Below are 21276 nucleotides of genomic sequence, written 5' to 3'. Positions count from 1 at the left end.
GCACAAATTGCACATGCAAAGTCAGAGAGGAGGGAGCAGGAATGCCTGGCCAGGGCACTCACTGCATGTGACATGGCACAGGTGGGATGCATAGGAAGGGGCAGCCAAGACTGCGTCAGACCATCAGGGGTCTGGTAGGCCATGCTAGGAAGTTTGGATTTTATCCTAGAGGGCTTCCAAAGGTCCTCATCAAACCTGATCAGTCTGACTTTGGTGTTATAAAGATCTCTCCAATGGCGGTATGCAGCACGGACTAGATTAAGGAAGGACCAAAAGTAGGATGATGAGTTGCTGGGGTGGGTGGGGGGCAACTGCATAGACCAGGTGAGAGACGGACAGGGTTTGGACTGAGGTAGGGGAGGGGACCGGAGAGGAATGGAGAGTTTGGAGAGAGTGAGTTGAGAGAAGGTAGTGCCTGATTGGATGTAGGGTGGAGAGGTAAGGATCATGGATGAAGGCTGTCTCCTAGGTAGAAGGGCCGGTACCTGAGGGTGGGGCTTGGCCTGTCTTGCTTCACCGCTTTATCCCCAGAACCTAGCATAAAACTAGCAACATGGTCAGCACTGAATGAATACTTATCAATGACCCCAGGGGTCTGCCCTGGCTAGTGGGATCTATTTATCCGTGGGAATGACCCGGCCTTTGACATGCTGTGTTTGAGGTCCTTGTTCAGCGTCCTTCCTTCATCTCTTCTCCACGTTGCTGCAGAGTAATCTCTCTGAGATGTGAATCATATTAAGTCATTCCCTAGCTTAAGTTTATGAACGGTCCTTATGAACAATGTGCAGCCTAATGCATGGTGTAAAAGGCCCTCTGACCTGTTTCTCTCCAGCTTCATCTTCAGCCCTTCTCTCTGGCACACCCTAACTAGGAGCAGCTTTGCAGATCACCACTCCCTCATCCCTCTGCACACACTCACTGCTCATTGCTCAGTGGCCCTTGTCCATTTGTTCTGGAAGGCTCTGAGCAAGGCTCATGTCCTCTGGCACCACCTGGCCTGAGTCAAGTTCCTTCCCCTGTGCTCCCACGGCATTGTTCTTTCATGACACTTCATTCGGCTGCACGTTTAATTCCCTTCTTTATGATACTTGGCATGCCCTCTCCCCAGGCTATCAGCTAAAGGATGCTCTATGTCTTTTATCTCTATAATCCCAGACCTTAGTATAGTGTCAGGTACACAGCAGACCCCTCTGTAAATCCTAGGCAGAGAAGGTAAATCATGGCCTGAGAGTTACATAGACTATAATAGAATATAAAGAGAGCTGAGAATTCTGGGAACATGCTTTTAAAGGGACAGGTGGAGGAAGAGCCAGGACAGGAGTGGGGAGGAGGAGTCAGAAAGGTTTACAGGGAACAGAGTGTGGTCACATGGATGGTAAGACAGAAGGGAGTTTCAAGAAGGAGTGGTACATGTGCGAGTCATTTCCAGCCTGGCAGTGGTACTGTCAGGTCCATCTGGGGGCTGTGGTCAGAAGGCAGCTTGGGCACCTTCAGGCCTTTGGTTTAGCCTGCTGTCTCCTATTTGGCCTCTTCCCCTACCCTCTGGGAAGAACAGAAAAGATAACAGAGAAAAGGAGGGGTTCTTTCTGCAGCAGGTCAGGCTCCCACTCTCACGGGGCCCTCCCTCATCTTTCCCCCTCTTTGCTTTTCCTGCAGAAAATTCTAGGGAGCTCTAGAAGGGATCTCCAGCACATGCCAGAGGCTTGTCACCCTGCTTTGTGGCAGTGTTGCATTGCTGCTCTGATGGCTTTACTTGTTTCTATCCCTCACCTGACTGTGAGCTTCCTGGTCATGTCACAGGGCCCATACCTGTCTTTTCACACATGCACCCCCAGTGCCTAGCAAATGGCAGGTATTCAATAAACACAGTTAAGATTCTGGACAAACAGCAATGACTGTGTAGTTCTGTGATCCTCCATGAGCCTTGTGTGTTTATCATCCATTCAGTTTCTCCCTTAGGGAGCATAGCACAGAGCTATGCACTCACATCTCTGCAAAACGCACCTTTATGAAATGTTCACTGCATCAACAGGAAGGAAGGGATGTTCCTTTGGTATAGTGATTAAAGGAGGGGGCTCTAGATTAAATCTGGATTAGAACTCTGGTCCTATTAGTTTATTAGCACACTGACTTTGGACACGTCCCTCAAGCTCTCCTAATTTGTTTTTTGAAACATGGGGAGAATGACAGTATCTTCTTCATAGAGATGTTGTGACATTTAAATGAGAATATACTTTACTTTTGTAAATATTTATTGATTGTCTTCCATGTGCCCAGCATGTGCTAGAAACTGTTGGTCATAAGAAAACTGTATGTTTCATTGTTCTTGGTTTCAAAGAGTAGGAAGAGGAAAACCAGATCACAGAATAAAAGCAAAGCACAGTGTAAGTCAAGATGATCACATGGCAGAAAGACAGGCAGAGTAGGGTGGACAGTGGCAGTGAGGAGGAGAGCTTGGTTGTGTGGACAGCACATGTGCAGGGAGCTGTGGGGGTCTGCACTGGGCACAGGGTGTAGCCAGGCTATAGAGGGCCCTGGTACTGGACCCGCATTTGAATGCAGTCCGGTAAGGAATTCCATGTCCCTCTTCATTAGATCCAGTTCTTACCTTTTCTTCCATGTCTGTTTTAGTCACAAGCACCTCTTCGGCAAAGCCCACCTCCCTCTCTCGCTTGATTCCCCGGCCATCCTTATCAAAGACCTTCCAGGTGAACAGGCAGCCATCCTCAGCAGCAGTCAGCAGGAATTGATCATCAAAGGTAAGCAACATCTGAAGAGAAAAAGATCATGGCCAGGAAGCTTTCAAGGCCACAGATGACCAGGGCTGCGCCAGCTGTTGTGCAAGGCTTCTCCCCATGCAATCCTGGGCACAGCCTCACAGTGGGGTAAACTAGATCCCAGGTAAGAATGAGACAGGAGCCCTCACAGGCATCTCTTAATGAATAGCAGAAGCAAGGTTATGTCTGCATTCCCTGTGGATTTGGAATCTGAAGAGTCAGCTATTATCTAGAATATATAAGGAACTCTCAAAAACTCAACAGTAAAAAAGCCAAACAATTCAATCAGAAAGCAGACAAAAGATATGGAGACATTTCACCAGGGAAAATATACAGATGGCAAGTAAGCACGTGAAGAGATGTTCCACATTATTAGCCATTTAGGAAAATGCAAAATTAGGACCATGATGAGATATCACTCCACACCCATTAGAACAGCTAAAATAAAAAAACAGTCACAACACCAAGTGCTGGCAATGACGCAGAGAAACTGGGTCTCATACATTCTTGGTGGGAATGGAAAATGGTACAGCCATTCTGGAAAATAGCTTGGCAGTTTAAAAAAAAAAAAAAAAAACCCGAATATACACTTACCATATGATTCAGCAATTATACTCCTGGGCATTTATCCCAGAGAAATGAAAACTTATTTCCACACAAAAGCCTGTATGTGACTGGTCACAGCAGCTTTATTTATAATAGCTGAAAACTGGAAAAAATTAAAAATATCCTACAATAGGTGAATGGCTACACAAACTGTGATTTGCTTTTCGTGGAACACTACTCAGCAATAAAAGGAATAAACTATGACTGATACACAACACAACTTGGATGGATTTGAAGGGGATTAAGCTGAGTGGAAAAAGCCACAATCAGGACATTAAGCTAAAAAGCTTCTGCACAGCAAAGGAAATAATCAACAGAGTGAAGAGACAACCTGTCAAATGGGAGAAAATATTTGCAAACTATTACTCTGATAAAGACCAATATCCAGAATACACAAAGAACTCAAAAAACTCAACATTAAACAAACAAAAAAATCTAAAAATCTTATTAAAAAGTCAGCTAAGGGGCAGGCGCGGTGGTTCACACCTGTTATCGCAGCACGGTGGGAGGCCTAGGCGGGTGGATCACCTGAGGTCAGGAGTTTGAGACCAGCCTGGCCAACATGGTGCAACCTCATCCCGACTAAAAATATAAAAATTAGCTGGGCGTGGTGACAGGCACCTGTAATCCCAGCTACTCGGGAGGCTGAGGCAGGAGAATCTCTTGAACCTAGGAGGGGGAGGTTGCAGTGAGCTGAGAGTGCACCATTGCATTCCAGCCTGGGCGACAAGAGCGAGATTCTGTCCAAAAAAAAAAAAAAAAAAAAAGAAAAGAAAAGAAAACAAAAGTGGGCTAAGGACATGAACAGACATTTCTCAAAAGAAGACATACGAATGGCCAGTAAGCTTATGAAAAAATGCTCAACATCACTAATCATCAGGGAAATGCAAATCAAAACCACAATGAGATCCATCTTACCCCAGTTAGAGCAGGTATTATTAAAAAGACAACAAATACAACAAATAACAGATTCTGGCAAGAACGTGGAGAGAGGAGAGCTCTTATACACTGTTGGTGGGAAGGTAAAGAACGTGGAGAGAGGAGAGCTCTTATACACTGTTGGTGGGAAGGTAAAGAACGTGGAGAGAGGAGAGCTCTTATACACTGTTGGTGGGAAGGTAAAGAACGTGGAGAGAGGAGAGCTCTTATACACTGTTGGTGGGAAGGTAAAGAACGTGGAGAGAGGAGAGCTCTTATACACTGTTGGTGGGAAGGTAAAGAACGTGGAGAGAGGAGAGCTCTTATACACTGTTGGTGGGAAGGTAAAGAACGTGGAGAGAGGAGAGCTCTTATACACTGTTGGTGGGAAGGTAAAGAACGTGGAGAGAGGAGAGCTCTTATACACTGTTGGTGGGAAGGTAAAGAACGTGGAGAGAGGAGAGCTCTTATACACTGTTGGTGGGAAGGTAAAGAACGTGGAGAGAGGAGAGCTCTTATACACTGTTGGTGGGAAGGTAAAGAACGTGGAGAGAGGAGAGCTCTTATACACTGTTGGTGGGAAGGTAAAGAACGTGGAGAGAGGAGAGCTCTTATACACTGTTGGTGGGAAGGTAAATTAGTGCAACCACTATGGAAAACGGTATGTAGACTTCTCAAAAAACTAAAAATAGAACTACCATCCAATCCTGCAATCTCATTACTGGGTGTTTATCTAGAGGAAAGGAAATCAGTATATTGAAAGCATACCTGCACCCCACCCCCCATATTTATTGTACCACTATTTACAATAGTAAAGATATGGAATCAACCTAAGTGTCCATCAGTGGACGAACGAATAAAGAAAATGTGGTATATATACCCACTGAAATACTATTTGGCCATAAAAATGAATGAAATCATGTTTTTGCAGCAACATGGATGGAACTGGAGGTCGTGAAGTTAAGTGAAATATGTCACGTACAGAAAAACAAATATTGTATGTTCTCATTCATATATGAGAGCTAAAAAATGTTGACCCTAGCTGGGCGTGATGGCATGTGCCTGTAATCCCAGCTACTTGGGAGGCTGAGGTGGAAGAATCGCTCGAACCCAGGAGGTGGTGGTTGCAGTGAGCTGAGATCGTGCCATTGCACTCCAGCCTGGGTGATAGAGTGAGACTCTGTCTCAAAAAAAAAAAAAAAAAAGTTGACCTCATGGAGGTAGAGAGTGGCATGATGGATACTAGGGAAAAGTGTATGGGTGGGTGGGGTGATAGAGATTGGTTAACAGATAAAAACATTAGATAGAAGAAATCAGTTTTCTTTTCTTTCTTTTTTTGAGACAGAGTCTTGCTGTGTTGTCCAGGCTAAGAGTCCAGTGGCACAATCTCCCAGCTCACTGCAACCTCTGCTTCTCAGGTTCAAGCAATTCTCCTGCCTCAGCCTCTTGTGTAGCTGGGATTACAGGCATGCACCACCATGCCTGGCTAATTTTTTGTATTTTTTAGTAGAGATGGGGTTTTCACCATGTTGGCCAGACTGGTCTCAAATTCCTGACTTCAAGTGATCTGGCTGCCTTGGCTTTCCAAAGTGTTGGGATTACAGGCATGATGCACGTGCCAGGTTGAAGAAGAAATAAGTTCTAATGTTTGATAGCAGAGTAAGGTGACTATAGTTAACAACAATGTATTGTATATTTTTAAATTGCTAGAAGAGAGGACTTGAAATGCCCTCAACACAGAAATCATAAGTACGTGAGGTGGATGGAAACCCTAAATATCCTGACCTGACCGTTACATGCTCTATGCCTGTAACAAAATATCACATGTACTTCATAAATATGTACAGATATTATGTATCAATAAAAAAGCCATTTTGAGAAGGCCATATACAGTATAATAGCATACGCAATTCTCAAAATGACAAAAGTTATGGAAATAAGAACAAATTAGTGGTTGCCAGGGATTAGGGATGATAGTCGAGAGGAGTGGTATGACTCTAAAGGGTAGATGGAGATCTCTGTGGGGATGGAACGGTTCTATATTGTGATTGTAGTGGTGGTTACACACACTGTGCATGTGAGAACTAATTCAGAAATACATATACACCATGGACCAGTGTCAATTTTCTGGTTTGATATGTTGCTACTGTTCTAGGAGATGTAATGACTGGGGGAAACTGAGTGAGGGGTACATGGGAACTCTGTGCTATCTTTAAAATTTCCTCTAAACCTGTAAGTATTTCAATATAAACAGTTAAAACAAAAGAGTTAACTATGAAAAATGTCTTCTCACAATCAGCAGTATGTGTCAAGAATCTTGAGAATGGCAATACTCTTGAATTCAGGAATTCTCTCAAGGAATTCAGTCTTAGGAGAGAATCAGAGATGCAAATATAAATTTGTAAACTGGGCTATTCACTATAGATCATAAGATAATTTAAATGCCTAATTGCAAGAGAAGAGTTAGTAAGTTACAGTCCATCACAGGATAGGATATTTGTGTAGCTACTAAAGTCATGCTTCTGAGAAATATTTAATTGTATGGACAAATGCTTACAGTAGTGTGAAGTTAAAAACAAGCGGGTCATGAGAGTGGCCTCACAGTATGATTTTAATTTTATTTAAAACACACACACATGGAAATGTAGAAGGAAATGCATGAAAGAAATGATGATGCCATTATGAGGATTTTTTTGTTTGTTTGTTTTTTTGAGACAGAGTCTTGCTCTGTTGCTCAGGCTGGAGTGCAGTGGCGCCATCTCAGCTCACTGCAACCTCCGCCTCCCGGGTTCAAGTGATTCTCCTGCCTCAGCCTCCTGAGTAGCTGGGACTACAGGACCCCGCCACCACGCCCGGCTAATTTTTTGTACTTTTAGTAGAGACGGGGTTTCACCGTGTCAGCCAGGATGGTCTCGATCTCCTGACCTCATTATCTGCCTGCCTTGGGCTTCCAAAGTGTTAGGATTACAGGCGTGAGCCACTGCGCCTGGCAAGGATTTTTATTTTAAAAATAAACATGCATTGCTTCTATAATCAGAAAAATAAATTCCTTACCCACAAAACTTAGCAGATCTGAAGGGAAGATGGGGAATATGTTGTAGTAATTTACTTTAGACCCAAGGCCCAGGCTTGGTACAGAAATGTTCTGTTTTATAATGAGAAACCTTTTCTTAATACAGCTAGTGTTGCAGGTAAGCCACTGTGGAGTTTGAGACATAATTCAAAACCTCAGGCGCTACGTCATTCAATCTGCAGAAAGAGAGAGTAAGGAAGAGGAGATGCACACCTTCCCAGTGCCTGTTTTTCAGGGGGTCAGTGTAGGTACAGACGTTGCTTTCTTTTTATGCACTATGAATAACCTTTAATTTACTATTGACTATGATTTCTTGGCAACCATTTCACATGCAAGTTAATTCTTTTTAATTTCATTTTTAAAATTGTGGTAAAATACATATTCTGTAAAATTTGCTATCTTAACCATTTTCAAGTGTACAGTTCGTGTTATTAAATACATTTGTAATGTTGGGCAACCATCGCCACCAACGACCCCCATAACCCTTTTGACTTGTAAAACCAAAACTCTATACCTATGAAACAATCACTCCCCATTCCCCCTCCCGCAGCCCCTGCCAACCACCACTCTGTCTTTGTGATTCTGACTGCTCTAAGTATCTCCTAAAAGTGGAATCACACTGTATTTATCTTTTTGTGGCCGGCCTTATTTAATTTAGCATAACATCCTCAAGGTTCATCCATGTAGTAGCACTTTGCAGAATTCCCTTCCTTTTTAGGCAGGATACTGTTCCATTGTACAGATATACCATCTTTTGCTTATGCATTGGTCTGTCGGTGGACACTTGGTTGCTTCCACGTTTGGACTGTTGAACACAGACACTACTTTATGAGAAGGGTGAATGGAAGGACAATTTACAAATGTGTACTCATGGTATTGCCCCTGGGGTGGCCTTTTGTACCCTCAGGGGCTAATCTTCAGGGCTATGGCTCCTTTCAGTCCGGGTCATTCTCTGGAGAAGGAGGCACTGTGGTCAAGCGCAGGCCACACTCACAGTAGCTACGGCATCCACCAAATGGCCCCTTATTATGCATAATATTATGGTGAAAACGTCATACATACATTTTTAGGTGTATCTTTGATGATTTCCTAGGCTCAATTCCTGGAAGTAGTTTTAAACAAAGAGTATATTCATAGTCAATAGACAGTGATTCAATGAATGAGGGATGAATAAATAAGAGAGACGAAGGAAAGAGAAAAGACATTGGGAGGTTGAAGGGATGAACAAAGCATGTGGCAGGCAGGTGTAGGACTGGGTTCCTGGGGAGAGGGCCCTACTCACCTTGGTGATAGGACCGGCATGGGCCTGGTACTCATTGAATTCCTTCTGCAGAGGCAGAGGGTACTTCATGGCACGAATGGTTCCCACTGAGGTGCCCACAAACATCATGCGTCCAGAATGCGAGATGACAATGGTGGTGTAGGTGACGTCAAATGCCGATATCTCTCGAAGGATCTGGGACACAGGCAGCTCTGCTCAGTGTGAGGGGTCGAGCTGTGGCCTCCATGTCCTGGTACCATTCTCTCTCGCCCTCTCCTCTAACAGATCCCTAGGGGCCTGTCTTTAAAAAATGCTTTTTCTATCCCTTTTGGCATCCAGAATAGTGCCTAGCCCAAAAAAAGTGGTGCAAGCTGGATATTCCTTGTTGTGTTGCTGGTAAATAACCAGTTTCATGAGTTAGGAATAATACCAGTAAAGAGAAATATTCATATAGCACTTACTATGTGCCAAGCACTGTTCTGTGCCTTCTCCATGTTGCAAGTCATTCAATCCTCACGAAACCCTCTGAGGCAGTTACTGTTATCCCTAGTCTACAGATGATGGACCATCTGTGTGACAAGGGACTTGCTTCAACTCATGTACCTAGGTGGGCTCCAGTCTCTGCTTTGACTGCTATGCTTGGGTGCATTTCAAAATGAGAATGGGCTATTGGTCATAAATGTATTCAGCAACATTTATTAATGCTCATTACATAAACAAAACTATACATGAGTCTCCCCTTATCCTCGAGGGATATGTTCCAAGATCCCCAGTGGATGCCTGAAACCACAGATAGTACTGAACCCTATATATACTATGTTTCTTTCCTATACATACATAACTATGATATGGTTTAATTTATAAATTAGGCCCAATAATACCTAATAATAAAATAGAACAGTTACATGAATACCGTATAAAAGCTGTGTGAATGTGGTTTCTCTCTCTCAAAATATCTTACTCACAGTATGGTACTCACCTGTTTTTGGACCTTGGTTGACCGCAGGTAACTGAAACTGTGGATAAGGCGGGACTACTATACTATCAGAGCGCCCCGTCATTCCCTCACTCATTCATGCACTCATCTACCGGCCCACCTACACACACATTTACTGAACACTGTGCACCACATGGTGTGCCAGCTAGCAGGGCTGCCAAGAGGAGCAAAACATAGCCTTGCCCTAAAGGGGCTTTATTCTGGCACAGCACTGATAGCTGCCATTGAATTAGGACCGGGCTACTCGGGAGTACACAGGATAGTCACTATACTGTCAACTGTGTTCCAGCCGCAGGGAGACCTGCCTTGGGCTAGCTTGCTGCCATGGTATCTACACACTTTCCCAGGCACCAGTCACAGGAAAAGTGGGAGGAGCCAGCTGGAGGAGCGCACAGGGCATGTTTGTAGGACACATCCTTGCTGAGCTCCTCTCTTTTCCCTTCACTATTTGGAGCCTAGTGTAACTGTACAGTTTCAGAGTTTGGGGATTTCAAAAGAATACAGTGGCAAGCCTAGGTGATAGCAGCTAACTGCACAGTCATGCACTGCTTGATATGGGATACATGGTTAGGCTATTTTGTCACACAAACATCATGGAGTGTATTTACACAAACCTAGCTGTGACAGCCTAGGAAAATATCTATATATCTAAACAGAAAAAGTACAGTGAAAATTTGGCGTTATAACCTTATGGCATTACAATCTTACAGTCTATGTGGTCCATCATTGGTGTTACTCAGTGCATACTGTAGTTAGGTTTTTACCCCAGGAAAGTTAAGTGCAGACCAAGGGTAAGAGCGCAGTTTAGAGATGACATGACTTCCATGCCCGGAAGGTGGGAGAGAAGTTACAGACAGCAAGTAAAACAGAAATGAAAAAGAGGCCGCAATTGACAATTTCACCCAGTCAGGAAGGAAACTGAGCAGGAAATTCAGGGAGTGACGATAACTGAGCTAATCCAAAAGGAATGAGGAGCCTGATGTTATCTTGGGAAGAATGGGCCCTGTACACAGAGGCCCTCATTCCGTGCATACTTTCTGCTGTAAGCATGGGAGGCTGTCCCTGCAGATCTGTGCAGCAGCCCAGAGGCAGGGCAGGGGCAGACTCACCGAGGAATCCGCAATCTCCTTGAGGGTGTGGTCTGATCCAACAGCAAAGATAATTTTGGCATCCGGGGAGACAGTAACACAGTTGTAGCTGCAAGACTTGAGCACGCATTCTGTCTCTCTCTTTCCTGTGGACAGATTCCACTCATACACAGCACCATCTGTGCCACCAGAAATCAGTTTGCTATCATCTGCATTCCACACAATTGAGCGAATCTGCAGGAGAGGAAGGCATATCCAGGGAAGAGCATATACACACATACATACTAACACAGAAAAGGCTGCAAACTCCTCAGGTGCTCCACTAGACTGAGCAGAACATCCTTTCCTGTTGTAGGCCCTTCTGTCAGCACAAAACGTAGCTTCTTGTGAACGTACACATTCTGTTTTCTATGACACTTGCAAATTACTGAAGATGAGACACTCCCATTTCTTTTTCACGCTATGAACGTAAAGACTGAATCATACAGGTTTCTTAAGGCTAGAACCAACCAATTATTGCTGTTTTTTCAAAACATTTTTGACATAATTATATATTCACAGAAACTTGCAAAAATAGGACAGAGAGAGTGGACTTCTGGAATGGCAGGGTAAGGACCTCAACTTGACCTTCTCTCTGACAATGTAGGTTAACTGGTAAATATGATAAAAATAATCATGTAAAGTCTCTAGAAGGCTGGGTGCAGTGGATCACATCTGTAGTCCCAACACTTTGGGAGGCTGAGGTGGGAGGATCACTTCAGCCCAGCAGTTTGAGAATAGCTTGGGTAACATAGTGAAACCCTGTCTTCATAAAAATAATAAGCTGGGCATGGTGGCATGTGCCTGAGGCAGGAAGATGGCTTGGACTGGGGAGGTTGAGGCTGCAGTAAGCTATGAGTGTACCACTGTACTCTGGACTCAGTGACAGAGTGAGACCCTGTCTAAAATAAAATAAATAAAATGTCTCTGGAAATTGTCCTCAGGGAATACAGCAAATGGAAAAACATTTATTCAAGAAAATCTGCTCAATCCCAGTAAGAACAGGGTCTGCAGCATTTGAGCCATGACTCGCTCTGTTACAGCCTCAGCTTCAGAAACTTCACTGCTGTGCACACTGGGCAGATGTGGCCAAGACAAGCGACTCCCTCTCCCCATAGCTCCCAGTCTTGGGCTATGGTTTCAGTCTAGAAAGGGAAACTGCTGGGATGTCTTGTTCTTACCCCAGCCCCATGTTGCAGAAGCTCTATTCCAAGCAGGTGTGGCAGAGAGGGCTCAGACTCTCTTCCCCCCAGCCCATTCTCACTTGTTGGAAGAAGCTCCACTCCAAGCTCAGCATACTAAGAATAACTGTGCCCCAATGATTGCTGACCCAGTTTGCTCATAGAGTGAAAGATCCAAGCAATGAAGGGCAAGCCAAAAAGACCAGGGGCTTACACACATGCACGTAAACACACACGCGCGCGCGCACATACACCTCAAGTGTCACTCACGGAAGTGAGATGTTACTCCTGGAAAAGCAGGTCCCCGCCCCAGCTCTGGTGCAGTGGAGCAAAGGTTCTGACCATGGGAAAGTCAGGTGCTAAGACAGGGAGCTCTCAGCTCTGCTTGAGGGGACTGACTTTATTTGGAATAGAACATGGAAAAGTCCATGGCTATGGGCATTGTCTAAAACAATGGAGATCTTGGTGGAAAGTGATTAAGAGGAGGCTGATAACTCCAGGATGTAAGCAAAATGATATAGAGGAGTGGAATTTTGATAGAACAAGTGAAAGGGACAGGGAAGAAGAGCCCTTCAGGGATAACAGACAACTCTAGGGGCTGGAAGGTCTTGTGTATGTGCTAGGCTGTGCTGATTCAGGTGCAGTCAGAGTGGGATATGGGGAAAACTTGAAAGCATCTCCTAAGCTACACAAAGACCCATTAACATAGGGCAGAGTCTCACTGGCACAATGGGCCTACCAAACACAACAGTCCACCAAACGCTGAACATTAAGCTCTCCCAACCCAGGGGCATCTCCTAGGAAGCCAGGCTTAAAAATGAAATCAGGCACCCGCCACCAAGCCCAGCTAATTTTTTGTATTTTGTAGCGCCACTGCACTCCAGTCTGGGTGACTGAGCGGGACTCCATCTCAAAAAAAAAAAAAAAAAAAAAAAAAAGAAGAAGAAATCATATTCATCCCTCACAGCCTGGAAGACTGTGCATGTCCAAGGCTGTACCCTCTTATGTACAATCAGAGAGAGGACATCCAAACTACCAGTCTCTGGCTGAACATGATGCAAAAGCCATTGACTCTCTGAACTGTGATAGCATTTTCCAAGCCACACATAAATCTGGTAGTAAAAGGTAAAAACCTAATTGGCTAAGAGGGTTTATGCACAATCCATAACTAATTAGCAGCTCAGGCAACTCATGGGCAAGCCTAGGTAGCCAGGCTAAAAGAAAAGATGAAAAATATCTGAGTAATGATATGAGACACTGCACACTACAGGGGAAACAGACTTTACAGAATTAGCTCAGCCAAGTCATGAAACAGATAATCAGCCAACCAACAACAACCTCCTGGGGGGACACATACCCAGAACTGCTACAATATATTGTCTAAAATATTCAGCCAACAAAAAATTGAAACATAAACAAACAAACAAAAAGAGTGTGACCAATAAGAAAAGGCAAGCAAGCAAGCAAGCAAGCATTCAGGCAATAGAAATTGCCTTTGAAGGGGCCCAGATGGTAGATTTTGCAGCCAAAGACTTCAAAGTAGCTAATACAAATAAGTTCAATTAACTAAAGGAAACTATGCTTAAATAATTAAACGAAGGTAGGATAACAAGGCTCATCAAATAGAGAATATAATAAGAAGACAGAAATTATTTTAAAAATCAAATGGAAATTCTGGAGTTGAAAAGTACAATAACCAAAACGAAAAATTCACTAGAAGGGCTCAACAGTAGATTTGAGCTGGCAAAATTGAAATAGCTCAATAGAGATTGTGCAATTGGAAGAACAGAGAGAAATACTAATTAAGAAAAATTAACATTAACAGAGTTTCAGAGAAATGTGGGCAGCCACTAAATGCACCCACATATGTGTACTGTGATGACAGCACTAGGAGAAGAGAGAAAAACAACAAATATTCAAATAAATAATGCTGAAAAATCTCAAGTTTGTTGAAAAACATTAACCTACACATCCAAGAAGTACAATAAACTCCAAGTAGGACAAATGCAAAGAAATCCAGATCCAGACACATCAAAAACAAAATGTTGAAAGCCAAAGATAAGAAAATCTTGAAAGCTGGTCGGGTACAGTGGCTCACACCTGTAATTCCAGCACTTTGGGAGGCCGAGGCAGGTGGATCATGAGGTCAAGAGATCGAGACCATCCTGGCCAATATGGTGAAACCCCCGTCTCTACTAAAAATACAAAAATTAGCTGGGCATGGTGGTGCACACCTGTAGTCTCAGCTACTCGGGAGGCTGAGGCAGGAAAATCATTTGAACCTGGGAGGCGGAGGTTGCAGTGAGCCGAGATGGTGCCACTGCACACTCCAGCCTGGTGACAGAGCAAGACTCCATCTAATATATATATATATGTATGTATATAGAAAGCCATAAGAGAAAAATGATTAATCACATAATATCTAACTTATCTCAGAAACAAAGGAGGCCAGAAGCAGTAGGAGACACATGCAAAGTACTGAAAGTAAGAAAAAAAACCTTACATCCAGCAAAACTGTATTTTTATATTTTAAACATGAAGATAAACATGAACATAAAGATATTCTCAGATAAATAAAAACATAATATATATATATATTTTTAACTAGAAGATCCGCCTTCCAGGAAATAGTAAAGAAAGTCCTTCATGCCGAGGTGGGCAGACCACCTGAGGTTGGTAGTTCAACATGGAGAAACCCTGTCTCTACTAAAAATACAAAATTAGCCGGGCGTGGTGGTGCATGCCTGTAATCTCAGCTACTCAGGAGGCTGAGGCAGGAGAATCGCTTGAACCCGGGAGGCAGAGGTTGCAGTGAACTGAGATTGCGCCATTGCATTCCAGCCTGGGCAACAAGAGTGAAACTCTGTCTAAAAAAAAGAGCATGTGTTACTTAGGAGGCTAAGGCAGGAGAATTGCTTGAACTCAGGAGGTGGAGGTTGCAGTAAGTCGAGATCGCGCCACTGCACTCCAGCCTAGATGACAGAGTGAGACTCTGTCTCAAAAACAAACAAAAATGCTTGTGTTTACATAGCACTTTCACTTTCCACAAATTTTTACTTTTCCTTCCAATGACCTGTTATTTGCTAAAGTCAATAGTCAGTTTTGGACTTTACATGACCTCCCTCTGACATCTAGTACCACTGACCACTTCAACCTTTCAGAAATTGTTTGGTTCCTTGGCTTCTTTGAGACAATTATTGATTCCGAGTTCTCTTCATATCTTTATTTTCAGTCTTTCATTGGCTCCTCTTCTTTCACCAGTCTGTTAAATGTTGGTCTCCTCTCTCCTGTCCAATATTCTTCTCAGATTCCACATAGGCCCTTGGTGATCCATTAGGCCCTTGGTGATCTAGTCTATGCCTCTGACTTCCTCTACTTTCTAATTCCCCGAATCTTCATATTCAGCCCTGACTTCTTTCCTGACCTCCACACACATACATCACACTTCTGGGCACATGAAATATAACATGGCCAAAATGGAACTTCATCTCTTTCTTCTCTCTGCCTCTGCTACTAAAGTCATGGTTTAGTTCCTAACCCAACTTTCACCTTCACATCCTAGCTGCTCTCCATCACTCCAATTTCCTTCTACTCTAATCCTTCCTCAATACTGTTTAGAGAGTTACCTTTCTGATCCCATTACTTTCTTGCTTAAATCCTTTCCTTTGTTTCTTGTCACTGAAAGACTAAAGTCCAATTCCTTGGCATGGCATACACTATCTTCTATGATGCAGCCAACCTTTCCTACTACCTCTTTATCATCACTCAAATGTGTCCAGTGTTCCAGCCATATGAACCAACGAGCACCTACATTTCATCCCTCCATTTCATCATCTCCAACAAGTCCTTCTGCTTAGAATGCCTCTCTTTTCCAATGACCTTTTCTCTCCAAATTCATCTGCTGACTTCTTCTTACCCTCTCCATGCCTCTCCCTCTTAATCATGTCTGACATCTAATCCACTACTCTAGGACCCAGTGATTTTACTTTCTTTTTTTCTTTTTCTCCTTCCTTCCTTCCTTCTTTTTTTTTTTTTTTCCAGACAGGGTCTTACTCTGTCAGCCAGGCTGGAGTGCAGTGGTGTGATCATGGCTCACTGCAGCCTTGACTTCCTGGGCCCAAGTGATCCTCCCGCCTCAGCCTCCCAAGCAACTGGGACCACAGGTGTGTGCCATCACACCTGGCAAATATTTTTTACTTTTTGTAGAGACAGCGTCTCCCTATGCTGCCCAGGTTGGTCTCGAACTCCTGAGTGCAAGCGATCCTCCTGCATCAGCTTCCCAAAGTGCTTAGACTATAGGCATGAGCCCACGACTTTACTTTCTAAAATCATCTGAATCCATCCACTTCTCCCTAACTGTACCACCACCACTATTATCTATGGTGTAGATATCCACAATAGCCTCCTTACCATTTCTACCCTTGCCCCCTTCAATAGTCTTCACTCTGCAGCCAAAGTAATCCTTCAAAATGCAAATCTAGTCATATCATTCTCTGCCCTGAAAGTCTTCAATGATTTCAAGGAATAAGAAGGATAAATCCTTACAAAGCCTACAAGTTTCCATGCATTTGGGCCCTTGTGACCTCTCCAATCTCAGCCCATCTTTACCCCATGGTTTATCCTGGCACCACATCCCAGGTCCACAGACTTTCATGTCCTCTGACACCCCATGAATCTCCATCTCTGGCCCTTGGATCCCTATCCGCAATGATTATCCCCACCAGTTCTGTCTGATTAACTCCTACTCACTCTTATAGGACCAAGCCTTTGCAAATACAGCTACCTAAATTATGCCGCCCCCTTCATTATTTCTCTCATAACAACACCATGTTTTTCTTTCAGTGGAACTGCAATTAGTAATTACATTTGTCTATGCATTTGTTTTATGGTGTCTTTCCCCAAGTAGACAGTGAACCCATGAGGAAAGGTACCACCTCTCTTTTGTTCACCTGTATCCCACTGGCTGGCGGCATGCTTGGCTCTGTGCCCCTTGTTTCCCTGGAGACCGTTCACTCACTCACCTTCCCTGTGTGTCCTTTCAGGCTTGAGATGTTCTCTAGGTTCGTGGTGGTGTAAACGTGAATCACATTTCCATTGACTGCAGCAAACAGGTGACCTCCGTTGCTAAAGGAACACTACAGGGAAAGACAGCAAGAGAACAAGCAAGCAGGAAGTGAGCAGTCTAATTAGAGGTTACAGTCAAGAGGTGATTTTCCCAACGAGTTCGGACTGAAACTACGTGTGAGGGTGGGAGTGGGGGTAAGGTGCAAATGAGATTGAGGAGTGGCTGACATTTTCAGACACTTTCACTATTCCTGTGACTCATAGTGGCCAGATGCTGACACTGCCAGACCCACAAATCATGAAGCTGTTGGGACCACAAGTAATCATTTTGCCTGTAGAAGCACGTTTTAGAACGGGGGAAGTAATTCCTGAAATCATTGCCTTGTTTCTGCAAGTCACCTCGGGGAAAGCTGATGAGGTCTTTCCTGCCTCTCACCATCGATGCTTATTTTTCCGTGGCTCCTGTCTCCAACCTCACCTTCCTAGCTGTGACTCTGCTTCTGAGATTACTTTTCTTTTAAAATATTTGTTAATACTCCACCATTACAGACAGGACTTATCATAGCAGGGATCTCACAAGGTTTTAGGTTCAATGAAATAGTCTGGTGGACATAAGAAAATGGGGATGGAACCACATACTCAATAAGGTTGCTGGGAAAAGAAGTGGATTTCCCCCTCTCCACTTTTTTTAAGCCACTATAGTTCTCCAAGACAGATTTTGGTCCCACCTCCCCAGACCATGTTAGTTCCTGATATTTCAGCCATGGCTTTCTAAGAAACTGGACTTTTGTCTTCAGCAGTTTTTTACCTCTCTGCATCCTCTAATAGAGTATTCTTTGAAAGAACGTATATCATCAATGAGTAGATTCATGAGGCGTAGTTTGTCAGCAAACCCTACTACAATGAAGTGTCCAGATGGATGAAGGCTGATGGAATATGCCTCTTCTTGGTACTCCTTAAATAGTTCCAGAGTGCTGTGAAAAAGATCAATTACTGAATTGTAAGCCTAGCTCACTAAATCCCTCCAGTCATCCACTGTATCTGATATATGTTGTTATCATAGTATTTGAGATACACTACTATTTGCAATTGTTGGTTCCTCTATTTTCTAGATTTTGGTTATGAGTGGATAATGTCCAGCATGGAGCATGGTAGATAAGGAGACTGGTCAAGGTGTGGTCTAGCAATGCTGAAGACATAGCTCTGTTTAGATTCCAAAATTCATGAGTATTGTCCAAGTATTTTTTCCCTAGAAGCCCCAGAAGTTGTACACAAGAACAAAGAAAACAGTGGGGGGTGGGGGTCCAACTAGGGTTGGAGCTTCCCAGGGAAGCTGTGCCAGAAGGTAAAATCTGGGTTGGGATAGTGATGTCCTGGGAGAAAGAGGAGGAAGAAAGGGTCTGGAGAGCTCCCTGAAGCAAAGAGCAGTTCCTGTGGGAAACAAGGGGATAGGAGAGCTGGAGGGACACAGGAGTTTATGTAAGAAGGTGAGAGACTGGGGTGTTATCTTCGTATCTTCATGTCCCCAGTGTCTGGCATGTGGTGAGCATTAAATAAACCACAAAGTAGTTTTCTAGCCCATGCAAGAGTGAGAAACAGGTAGGCTGACTGACTTGATTTTTTAAAAATCTTTTCCAACTGAAAGCTTCTAAGTAATTAAAGTTTGAAACACTGTAATTAAAATAATTCACATAAACAAATTAACAACTGGAGTCTTGCATATTAAAGTAGGCAAGTCTTTCATTCCTTACTTTGTTTCATAGTTCCAAATGCGGATGGATCGATCCAGAGAACAGGTGGCTATGAGGGGTTTGCGGATGCAGGTAGCTAGACCGGTGATGGGTGCTGAGTGCAATGGATACATCAAATACTCAAAGTGAGCAGGCTCCCCCTAGAGAAATCATACAGAGCAAGATCCCACAGAGTAAGCAAAAGGCTGGCTGTACATGTCAGCTCTAATTAGTTCCCAAGAACATTAATTAGCCTGGGTGCACAGAAATTAGGCTGTGGCTAAACTGTTTGAATATTATGCATATTTTCCTGAGCCAATATTATTATTTATTTTATTTTATTTTATTTTTGAGACGGAGTCTTGCTCTGTCCCCCAGGCTGGAGTACAGTGGTGCGATCTCAGCTCACTGCAAGCTCCACCTCCTGGGTTCACGCCATTCTCCTGCCTCAGCCTTCCGAGTAGCTGGGACTACAGGCACCTGCCACCATGCCTGGCTAATTTTCTTTTCTTTCTTTTTTTTTTTTTTTTATTTTTAGTAGAGATAGGGCTTCACTGTGTTAGCCAGGATGGTCTCGATCGCCTGACCTCGTGATCCGCCCGCCTTGGCCTCCCAAAGTGCTGGGTTTACAGACATGAGCCACCACGCTCGGCCGAGCCAATATTATTTTTAAACATTATTTTAATGGCAATAAAATATTTTCTTCAATGGATATCTTTGAATTTAATTTAACCCTTCCTCTGCTGTAGGAACATTTAAGTGGCTTCTAATTTTTGTTATTTATTATAGGAATAACACTAGATTAAATATCCTTGTCCAAGTCTTTGTGTATCTCTCTGATTATTTCCTTAGCATACATTTCTAGAAGTGGAATACTGGGAAAAATTGTATGAATGATTTTTAGGGATCTAGATAAGTAATGCCAAGTTTCTCTCTGGAGAGACTGTACTAATTATCACCAGTAGCAAATGAGAGTTGGATGGATGATTTTAAATTGAAATGCATCCTACTGCACTGGTTATGTAGGTTACAGATGTCTGTCATCAGAGGCATTGTTTCTGGAACACCTGAATGAGGAGTGATGGTTGGGAAATTTAATGAGATGTACATATTTAGGTCTGTTCACAAGCTAAGACAAAGGTTGAAATGGATTTTTTTTTTTTTTTTTTTTTGCAAATTCTGCCCCTCTGCTACTTATAAATTTATCTGCATCCACTCTATCCTACCCTAGTATGTCCCATCCAAGTACTAACCAGGCCCAACCCTGCTTAGCTTCTGAGATCAGACAAGATCAGGTACATTCAGGGTGTTATGGCTGTAGACCCTACTGTCTCAGAGAAAGAGATGCTATGCTGGGTAGGCAGGCACAGGTTATTGTTATTCTTCTCCATCTGTTACCCTTTCTTTCTCCAAATCTTCAACCTGCCTGTCTCTATAAGCACATTCTTATTAGCTTTTACACACTCAAATCTCTCTTGTCTTAAAAACAAAAGCAATGCTCTTGCTTCCCCCTCTGCCTGAGGAGTCATGTAATGATGGGGAATCACACAAGCGGGCTTACTGGTTTCACTGTGAATGCATGATCACAAACCTTCAGTGGGCATTTAACCCTGCCTGGTAACTCTACCATACTTTTTTTTTTTTTTTTTTGAGACGGAGTCTCGCTCTGTCGCCCAGGCTGGAGTGCAGTGGCCAGATCTCAGCTCACTGCAAGCTCCGCCTCCCGGGTTCTCGCCATTCTCCTGCCTCAGCCTCCCGAGTAGCTGGGACTACAGGCGCCCGCCAGGTCGCCCGGCTAGTTTTTTGTATTTTTAGTAGAGACGGGGTTTCACCATGTTAGCCAGGATGGTCTCGATCTCCTGACCTCGTGATCCGCCCGTCTCGGCCTCCCAAAGTGCTGGGATTACAGGCTTGAGCCACCGCGCCCGGCCCATACTTTTCAATAAATTCACTTTCTAAATACCCAAGATAAGTATTTCATACTATTTATTCTCTCTTTTCAAATATTCCAACCTTTTTCTTCCAATTCTAAATCTCGTCTGATGACATTATCTTGTATTTCCTTGATTTCTGTATCTTTGTTTTCATTTTGTATCTCAGAAGCAGACTTGTAGAGATTCATCATAAATTCATATAAGACAAATTTTATTTTATTTCACTCCTTTCTTCCTCAACTTTTACTTCTGTTCCTCCCTATGATAAGTAGGCACCAACAAATGGATTTTATGTATGTCATTGATTATATATAGATGTGTTTAATATTTCTATAAATGACATTGTGCTTCAGATCTCATTCTGTACTTTTACTTTTTTCTCAACATGATATTTTTGAGGAATTATCTATGTTGCAGTATGTATAACTTGCTTCTAACTGATGTTTGATATTCTACAATATATATCTAGCTACTTTACTTCTCCATTACCACTAGGGATGAACATGTGGATTGTCTTCAACTCTCCATTGCTACAAACACTATGGTGAATATCTTTGTCCATGTTCTTTTTTTTTTTTTTCTTTTGAGATGGAGTCTCGCTCTGACTG

The 21276-nt window shown here is 43.3% G+C and overlaps 2 protein-coding genes across 4 annotated transcripts in view; one reads left to right on the top strand and one right to left on the bottom strand.

Annotated features, from left to right (window-relative positions):
• The window catches only part of CFAP57 (cilia and flagella associated protein 57), an 83267-nt gene that overhangs the window by 37270 nt on the left and 24721 nt on the right, over positions 1–21276 (bottom strand). For 2 of the 3 annotated variants that reach the window (XM_010371855.1, XM_030912957.1), the window contains 6 exons: positions 18756–18895; positions 17813–17978; positions 16962–17075; positions 10742–10954; positions 8657–8830; positions 2609–2770 (listed from right to left, as the gene is read on the bottom strand). In XM_010371855.1, the coding sequence (XP_010370157.1) occupies positions 2609–2770; positions 8657–8830; positions 10742–10954; positions 16962–17075; positions 17813–17978; positions 18756–18895 (969 nt within the window). Of the gene's footprint in view, positions 1–2608; positions 2771–7705; positions 8831–10741; positions 10955–16961; positions 17076–17812; positions 17979–18755; positions 18896–21276 lie in introns of those variants that run through there. The other variant, XM_010371856.1, reaches the window with a different exon arrangement.
• Positions 2627–21276, top strand: part of EBNA1BP2 (EBNA1 binding protein 2) — a 51733-nt gene continuing 33083 nt past the window's right edge. The window contains exon 1 of the mRNA XM_010371857.1: positions 2627–2708. The gene's annotated coding sequence lies outside the window, so the exon portion shown is untranslated. The remainder of the gene's footprint in view (positions 2709–21276) is intronic.

This window comes from Rhinopithecus roxellana, chromosome 12 (genome assembly GCF_007565055.1).
Source record: "Rhinopithecus roxellana isolate Shanxi Qingling chromosome 12, ASM756505v1, whole genome shotgun sequence".
Classification (NCBI taxonomy): Eukaryota; Metazoa; Chordata; class Mammalia; order Primates; family Cercopithecidae; genus Rhinopithecus; species Rhinopithecus roxellana.
Note: the sequence above shows the minus strand (reverse complement) of the source record. Positions and strands in the feature narration are given on the sequence as shown.